Consider the following 9368-nt stretch of genomic DNA (forward strand, 5'->3'; position numbering starts at 1 on the left):
AATGGACTATAGAACTAGGAGCCTGATTTCAACACGACTTGCAAGCTTTGGGCAAGGTATTCTGTGTCATCTTGTGTTTTACTGTTAAAATGGCTTATTTGTAATAGTGTTTACCTCAGGATCATTGTGTAGATCAGGTCTTGCAAGACAAATGAGTGTTCTTATCTGTATTTATATCATGTCTGACAAATATACGATGTCCAAAAAAGCTAATTTAATTTCTATTGATAGATACTTATATTTTTAAAAATTGTTTTACGAGTTTCACATCTTAAAATAAATGTATGTATTTGTTTATTTATTCATTCATTTTACATTCTGGCCACAGTTTCCCCTTCCTCCTCTCCTCCCAGTCCCTCCTCCCACTCTGCTCTGTTCCCCCCCCCCATCCATTCCTCTGTTTCTGTTTATGAAAGGGAAAAAGTCTCCCATGAATATCAACAAAACATGGCATGTTAAGTTGTAATAAGACTAAATATCTCTCTATCTGTTAAGGCTGGACAAGGGGACCCAGTATGAGGAGTAGGGTCCTCAAAGCCAGTAAAGAGTTGGAGACAGCCCCTGTTCCTACTGTTAGGAGACCCACAAGAGGACTAAGCTACACAACTGTAACAAATATGCAGAGGACCTAGGTCAGTTCCATGCCAGATCCCTGGTTGTTTGTTTCATTTCTGTGATCCCCTATGAGCCCAGGTTAGTTAATTCTGTGAGTTTTCTTGTGGTGTTCTTGATCCCTCTGGCTCCTACAATCCTTTTTCTCCCCCTTCTGCAGGATTCCCCGAGTTCTGCCCAATGCTTTCTGTGGGTCTGCATCTGTTTCCATTGGTTGCTAGATGAAGCTTCTCTGATGTCAGTCAGTCTAGGCATCAATCTATGAGTATAGCAGAATATTATTAGGCATCATTACATTGACATTTTTTATCCTCTCCAGTCATGTTTGGTTCTATCCTAGGTCTGCAGCCTGTGGGTCCTTCCTGGTGCTCCAGGCAGTGTCATGGGTGGGCTTACTCTCCTGGCATGGGTTTTAGACTAGACTGATCATTGTTGGCCACTGTCTCAATCTCTAGGCTACCCTTACCCCAGCACATCCCATAGACAGGACAGACTGTATGTTGAAGGTTATATGGCTGGGTTTGTTTCTGACTCCCTCTACTTGAAGTCGTGCCTGGTCACAGGACATGACCAGTTCAGGATACATATCCACTATTGTTAGGAGTCTTAGCTAGGGTCATCCTTCTAGATTCCTGGGAGATTCCCTTGCACAGATTTTTACCTGATAATGAAATGCACTCATAGTCTCTTTCAGTACTCTTCTCACAGCAGTTTTTCGCTGGTCTGGGGGCTAAGCTAGGGAACTGAGACCGGACTATCTGCTCCCTTTTTCGGGAATGGAACCATGTAGGCGTTCCCTGGTTATATGGAACTTTGCAGGCGGGTTTAGGTACCCGCCAGCCGGGGAGGAAGCTGAGGGTGGGAGCCACCCAGGCCTTTGGAATTTGCCCCACGTTGGGCACCAGATATTGATGAAATTATTAAGGCCACTACATGTAGTTAAAAGGGAAGTTTATTTAATGGTGTAATTTACAAATGAAGGGATAGGTAGGTCGCAGGGTCTGGGAAGGACGTAGCGCAGTCCAACGGTGTTCTCTGGAGAACTCTGCTTGGTTCACCTCCAGCGTCAAGAGTCTGGGAACCAAGAGAGGGTGGTGCATCTAGATCTCGGGTCTTCAGGGCCCTCTCTTGGCCCTGCCTTGTAGGCGTGATTGTTACCGAAGCCTCAATGGGGGTTGGAACTTCCAGACCAAAGCTGGAATGGCTACCCACTACACCCTTCCCCCAACTTGATTGCTCATGTTCCCATTCTCACCTGCTGGCAGTCCACTCATGAAATTTCTTCTATTTCCCCTTCCCAGGGATTTGTAGGTATCCCCCCTTTGAGCCCTCTTTGTTACCTAGTCTCTCTTGATCTACGGATTGTAGCATAATTATCCTTTATTTTACAACTAATATCCACTTGTAAATGAGTACATAGCATGATTGTCTTTCTTGGTCTGGGTTACCTCACTCAGAATGATTTTTTTTTTAGTTCCATTCATTTGCTTTTAAATTTCCTGATGTCACTGTTTTTAACAGCCGAGTAATTCTCCATTGTGTAAATATACCATATTTTCTTTATCCATTTTTTGGTTGAGGGACATCTAGGTTGTTTACAGGTCCTGCCTATTACAAATAAAACTGCTATAAACACAGTTGATTGAGCATTTTTTGGGTATATTCCCATGAGTGGTATAGCTGGATCTTGTGGTAGATTGATTCCCAGTTTTCTGAGAAACTAAGAAACTGCCACACTGATTTCCAGGGTAGCTGTACAAGTTTACATTCTCACCAGCAAAGGAGGAATGTTCTCCTTGCTCCACATCTTCCCCAGCATGAGCTGTCACTTGTGTTTTTGATCTTAGCCATTCTGACAGGTGTAAGATGGAATCTCAGAGCCATTTTGATTTGCATTTCCCTAATGGCTAAGGATGTTGAATATCTCCTTAAGTGTTTTTTGGCCATTTGAGATTCTTCTGTTGAGAATGTGCCAATGCACTCAAGGTTATTCCCCACTTTCTCTTCTATCAGGTTAAGTGTATCTGTATTTATGTTGAGGTATTGATGCACTTGGACTTGAGTTTTGTGCACGGTGATGGATATGGATCTATTTGCATTCTTCCATATGCTGACATCGAGATACTTACATTTGACCATGAGAGTTCTGGGCAACTCTGGAATTTCTCAAGTACTGAAATGGAACAGTGCAAATACTTCTGACTGGGTACTTTTTGTTAACAAGCTTCTCTATCAGGTGTTTTCACCTTTGTACCTTCATTTAAACTGATGCAGAGCTTGCAGTACCCCAGTCTTAAATGAGCTTCTGATTATTTAGCTTAAAAATTGTGGTGGAAGATAGGAAGGCTAAACCTCCTAAAATCAGTTCAAGAAAACCCCTGGACTAAGAGTCTTAAGGGCAGAGACTACACAAATCATTTCTTTTTTTATACAGTGTTCAGTGGAGACCTAAAACACTCGTTTAAGGAGTTAATGAGAAGAACTTCATTTTGTTTGAGTTCATTAATGTATAGCTTCAGTGTAGAGGAAGGTAAGATGGGTAGCTAAAACATGGAACAGGGATTTTTGGAAAAGCTGCAGCTGCCATTTCAGACTATTAAGTCTTAGCTACTATGGTGAACTGAGGATGGATCCTAACAAACACGGTCATTCTGTTCCTTTGGAAAAATTTATAATAATTTCTTGTGAAAGAAGTATCTAGAACTGGGTACTTATAGTGAAGAAAAACAGTCATTTATCCTTCATTGCTTTCTGTCATGAAAGAAAATAAAGTAAATTAAGGGCTAAACTAAAAAAAAAAAATAAACCCACTAATATGTATACTACACATTTGAGTTGGGTGAGTAAATTTACAGTATTTGTAGAGTATAACAAGTCTGGTTGTGGGAAAATATTCTGGATGTGTGTTCCCTCAGACTTGGTAAGAAAAAGCAGAGTAACTATTAAGTGAGTGAAATAATGTTTAAAGATGAAACCTATCACTTTCATTGTATTAGTATTTGATAACTCTGCAAATGTACATTAGCTATTTTCTCTCTAAGTCATACTTCTTGAAGCAGACAGGCACGTGTGATCTTTCTATAGGAAATAAACATCGCGAATCCATGTTTTAATTTTAATGTAAGACTCTTTTGTAGTTAGCTGTGATGAAAAGTGTTGCTGCTCAGAGCGACACAGGAAGTAGTAGGGAGGGGCTTACTTAGAAAGATTCACCAGCCTTTTAGATGGAGGAAGGAGAGAAAGAGGAAGTCACTGGTTGCTTCTCCTCTGCTTGTCTGATCAATCAGGTTTTTGGTATTTGACTCCCAAGTTTTATTTAGTAATGGAACAACATAAGTAATTGCTTCAGCTCAGGCTGGGGACATAGCTCAACTGGTGCAATGCTTACCTAGCATTGCATGAAACCCCTGGATTCTGTCCCTATTACCACGTAAAGCAGCTATGACGGTGCATGCCTGCAGTCCTGGCACTCAGGAGGCAGAGACAGTTAAATCAGGTGTTCAAGGTCACCATTCTCTACACAGTGAATTTCAGGTCAATGACAGATACATAAGACCTTGTCTCAAACAAAATGAAACAAGTGGCTTCCTCAGAAGATAATCATTTATATTTTAAGTGGAAAAAAATGGGGTAGGTAGCCACTGCTGGTAACAAAGCTGAGTGAGTAATAAAATACAGCAATGCAGGTTTACAGCTTTAGATATCTTTATCTTTAAAAAAAAGTCTTCCTAGCAAACAAAAGAGAAGAAAAAGAAATAACCATTTTCTGAAAAAATTTGATTTACGTGTATGTGTGTGTATCTGTGTGCATATTTATGCACATGTATGTTGGTGCCAATGGAATCCAGAAGAGGGCTTTTGGATCCCCTGGAACTGGAGTTATAGACAAGTTTGAGCCACCCATGTGTGTTCTGGGACCTGAACTTGGGTCCTCTGAAAGAACAGCAAGTGTTCTTAACTGCTGAGCCATATTTCCAGTTCCTTATTTCTTTTATAAATTGGAAGTGAATTAATAGTAAGCCATTTGCCCAGTGCATTTGAGTTAAATGTACAGTTGGCAAAATAACAGAATATTTGGAGAAATATCTAAAAAAAAAAGTAAGAAACCAATTAACATCAATTAATAGATGGTAAAAACCTCCCATTTCTGAAGCAAAACAATAAGATTTTCTCATCAGATAATGGGAATGAATACCACATGAGAAGAGCAGTTTTTATATCAGATGACATTGTCTGGCTCTTCCTCTTGTATAATAAAAACAAATATATATGATTATCAAGTATGGAAACTAGGCTAAAATGGCTAAGGAAAGTCATGTTTTGTGTTTGATATTCTATTTGATATTCTAACAAAGACACATGATATATTTTTACTCTTTTTAAGAAGAGAAACTTCGTTTGTGAACTTGAGTGCTCTTGTGTTTGGTGCATAGATGGTATGAATTGCAATGTCCTCTTGTTGGATTTTTCTTTGATGAGCATTAGTGTCCCTCCCTCTCTCTTCTGATTAGTTTGGGTTTGAAGTCTGTTTAGTCAGATATTAAAAGAGCCACAGTGGCTTTCTTCTCAGGCCCATTTGCTTGGAATGTATTTTTCCATGATTTTATCCAGAGGAGATGTCTGTTATCAAAGTTAAGATGTATTTTTTTGATGTAGCAGGATGTACTGTTTTCTAATCCCTGTTTGTTTTGTCCTATTCTAGTGTGATTTTGTTTTATCTTATTAATTATTATCCCTTAGATGTCCCTTTATTCCCTAATGAGAGACAGAAAGGGAGCGGATCCAGATGGGAGGGGAGGAGGGGAGGAACTGGGAGGAGTAGAGCTAGAGGAAACAGTAACACCATATATTGGATAAAACAAAATCTGTTTTCAATAATAGAAAAACTAAAGAGGAAAAACCTCACTTACTCAACCCAATGACACCTTGGCATAATTTAATTTTCTATAATTGGAAATGCTAAACTTTCTAATTATCTTGTTACCTTTACAAATAGTTACAAGAGTTCCTGGATCTTTTCTTTGCACAAATTTCTTAGAGAAATTCAGCGTTTTAATTTTTGAGTGAGCTTAGTACACAGTTAACAAGACAGGAATATCTGTTAGAAAGCATGGATTGGTATTAATAATGATAAAATGATGGTAATAAGGGACCTTTAATAACTAGTGAGTGTTTACTGTCAACTCTGTTATAGTCCAGATCTTCTTAGTATCTGCAACATAGCCCAATACACATACAACCCTGTGCTTAGCATCTGAGGAACTTGGAGAAACATATAGGATAGTAAACCACTCAGCACAGTAGTAATAAGAGTTTGTCTTACAGGGAAAGAGCAATGAAAGCAGCCAGCAGGCAAGACTGCGACTCAAAATCTTAGCTATGATAATATAAGATCTGTACAAAGGAGTGTAGAATCCGCTTTTGTCTTGAGACCCTCAACTACATAATAGCCTCCATTGCTAAGGAATAGATCCATGTGTATGCAGAGCTTCCAGACCTCAGTGGCAATAATAAACAAAGTGACAAGAGTAGTCAAAGCTGGGATTTTTTTCTTTTCTTTTTTTAAATCTCTGTGTCTGGAGGACATTTTTGCATCATAAACAATGTTGTCTAGCAATATTTCCCAGGTTTCAAGCCATCACAGGTAAGAAATTAATCCTTAGTATTCATAGAGAAATCTATCCACAGAGAAGAAGAATTTTCAATCCGTTGCTTAGACGTACCACATTTATTGAGTTTCCACACCAAACACAGGAGGTGGTTGGTGTTATTTTCACTATGAAAGAGAGAAACTTTGTGCAGGGAATTAAAGTTCTTTGCTTAAGATTGTAACTCCAGCATTAAACAGGCATTGTTACTTCCAGGGTCTAGAATCTTCACCATAAACTCTACGCCTTCTCTAACTCTATGACAGAAAAAGGGACTACAACAAAAACTGAGTCACATGTAGGGAAAAGTTTAATGTTACTTTCAAATTTTATAAAAATAGAGCCAATTCTACTATTTTATGTAGGTCAGATTATTATTATTAATTATTATTATTATTTTGCTGATTTTATTTTAGATAATAGAAAACTCATAAGTAGTTTTCTTTGTTGAATGACCATCTCTACCCCTACCTGAACACACACATGTAAAGGCAAATGTATACAGACAATCTGTGTTTTATTGGGATTTGTTCAATTTCATATTTATTTTAGTCTTTCACATGTTACTGATTTGGTTCAACTTGCAGAAGTTTGAGTAAACAAATCTAGAAAGCAGATGGTTGTGACACTGTCTATAAGTAGTTCAGCTTTCTAAAACTTGAGAGAATTTGGTAGAATATCTATAATTCAGGGTGTAAAGCTGAAGCATCCCATTAAGAACAGAGATGTCTTCACCTAGTCTCTGGATCTCAAATATTTTCTTGTATTATGTTGTTTTCTGTTTTCATCCTTTGCCTAGGGGTGGAATTACAAGTGTTTGATAAATATTGTGGCCCATATGGTAACTAGATGGCCTTACATAAAGGTTTTCTAACACATTTTGCTTACTACTTAATCAATATCTACTGAGCAAATCAACTTCATATCCTCATGAGATCCTAAAGGAGAGGTGAGAAGGACATTTAGTCATCTTGATGCATGTGTGACTGAATGAATACCAACATTGCACCGTACATCTTGACTTTCAGTGGGTTTGAGATCTGTAGAAATTAAGGCTAGAAGAGTCCATAAGATTTATTTTTAAGCTTCATATAATAGATACTTTCACAGTTTGTATAGAAGCAGAATTTGAGAATATTGACCTTTAAATACCCTGTTATTTCAGATTTTTGCACTTATCAAATAATGAACTGGATTAAAGCAGGGAATCTTAAACTGGTTGTGAAATAAATATTCCTAGGAAGTCTGAAAATTACTCGTGGCAAGGTTATTACTCAGATGTACTTGATCAGACTCTTCACATACTTTTCAGGAATCTTTACTTTTTAATAAAAATGTGATTTAAAAATTTTCATATAATATATTTTGATCATGGTTTCCCCTCTCAACCTCCTCCAGATCACTGCTACTTCCCTGCCCATCCAACTTCATGCTCTTTTTCTCTGTCTTTCTTCCAAAAAACTCCCAAACAAAACAAAATCAAAATCAAAATAGACAAACAAAAACCAGTAAGAGAAAAATCAAAAAACCAAAACAAACAAAAAACCCAAAATGAAAAAACATGATATTAGAGAATCTCCCTTTGAAACCTTCCAACGAAGGTAACTCTCGTGTATATAATCCAAACTTAGTTTGGAAATGGATGTACAAAATCAATAATTTGTTAATTTTCATATGCATTAGGAGGTTCTCAGACAGTTTTTTTTTCAAATTAGGATTTTTTATTCTACATTGCTGTGTGTCACTGTTGGCAATTTTGAAGTGTTTACTAATTGACATTGATCTTCCCTATAAGGCCATTCTGTGACTGCTAGTCAAATCCTTAGTAAGAATTGGTTTCCTCTCTGCCAGTATCTGTCACACATCAATCCGTAACATCCCTAGTATGGTGGCACCTCCCCAGCATGGTCTTCCTGAAGGCATCTTTCACCTCCTTGTTTCTTAAGCAGTAGATGGCTGGGTTGAGGAATGGTACAATGACAGTGTAGAGCACAGAGATGATCTTGTTATAGTTGAAGGTGTACATGGCTCGGGGCCGTGCGTAGGTGAAGAGAGTGGAGGAATAGTAGATGACAACCACTGCCAGATGGGAGGTGCAGGTGGAGAAGGCTTTGTGCCGTCCCTGGGCGGTAGGGATCTTCAGGATGGCTACAATGATGGCAGCGTATGAGGAAACCACAGCCACTAGAGGGAGCAGAATCATCACCAGTGCTAGCAGGAAGTCTACTAACTCTGCTTGTTCCTTGTCTGAGCAGGTGAGATTGAGCAGTGGGGAAATATCACAGAAAAAGTGGTTGATGATATTGGGTCCACAGTAGGATAGTCGAGAAATGAAAAGTAGCTTCATCATGGAACTGAAGAAACCGCTGCCCCAAGAAGCAGCTGCAAGGCGAGTGGCCAGGCTGGGAGGCATGAGACTAGGATAGCGCAGGGGTTCACAGATGGCCAGGTAGCGGTCATAGGCCATAACTGCCAACAGGACACATTCGGTGCAGGCTAAGGCAATAAAGAAGTAGAGCTGGGTCATGCAACCCACGTAAGAGACTCTACCGTCCTGGGTAAGAAAGGCTCCCAAGAGTCTGGGAATAGTAACATTGATGTACCACAGTTCCAGGAAGGAGAGATGACCAAGGAAGAAGTACATGGGGCGATGGAGGCTCGGGGTGAGCCAGACTGTAGAAACAATGAGTATATTTTCCAGCAATGTTAACAGATAAATTGCAAAGAAGAAGACAAAGAGGAGTAGCTGGAAGGGTGGAGAGGTAGGAAAGCCCACCAAGACAAATTCCTCCACATGGCCCGCACTCAAATTTCTCATAGTGTCTGTCCACTCGGATGCCTGCAAAAGTAACAGGGATAAGCAAGACTACAAAACAGGTGCATAAAAGCCAGAACATCCTCGAACAGACTACAAACCTGTAAATGTTCAATGATTCACTGTATTACCAATTCTTATTATATATTCTCCCCTTCACTTTACTGTTGAATTTCAAGGGAAAAGTTCTCAGACTTGAAGATGATAGTTGGTAACCAATGACCCCCAACTACATTAGATATTCAGTGAATGCTAGCTGAGAGACTTCAGAATGAGCTTTGGTATTTGGAGTC

The 9368-nt window shown here is 39.0% G+C and overlaps 1 protein-coding gene across 1 annotated transcript; it reads right to left on the reverse strand.

The window, feature by feature from the left end:
• Positions 1–8124: 8124 nt before the first annotated feature.
• On the reverse strand, positions 8125–9078 carry LOC131925348 (olfactory receptor 6P1). The gene has a single exon (XM_059280646.1). It carries the CDS (start codon positions 9076–9078, stop codon positions 8125–8127), a length of 954 nt encoding a protein of 317 aa, XP_059136629.1.
• Positions 9079–9368: the final 290 nt, after the last annotated feature.

Source organism: Peromyscus eremicus, chromosome 15 (assembly GCF_949786415.1).
Source record: "Peromyscus eremicus chromosome 15, PerEre_H2_v1, whole genome shotgun sequence".
Lineage (NCBI taxonomy): Eukaryota > Metazoa > Chordata > Mammalia > Rodentia > Cricetidae > Peromyscus > Peromyscus eremicus.

Excerpts from the sequence above, each read along its gene's own strand:
- LOC131925348 (XM_059280646.1), bottom strand. The coding sequence starts at position 9,078 with ATGAGAAATTTGAGTGCGGGCCATGTGGAGGAATTTGTCTTGGTGGGC.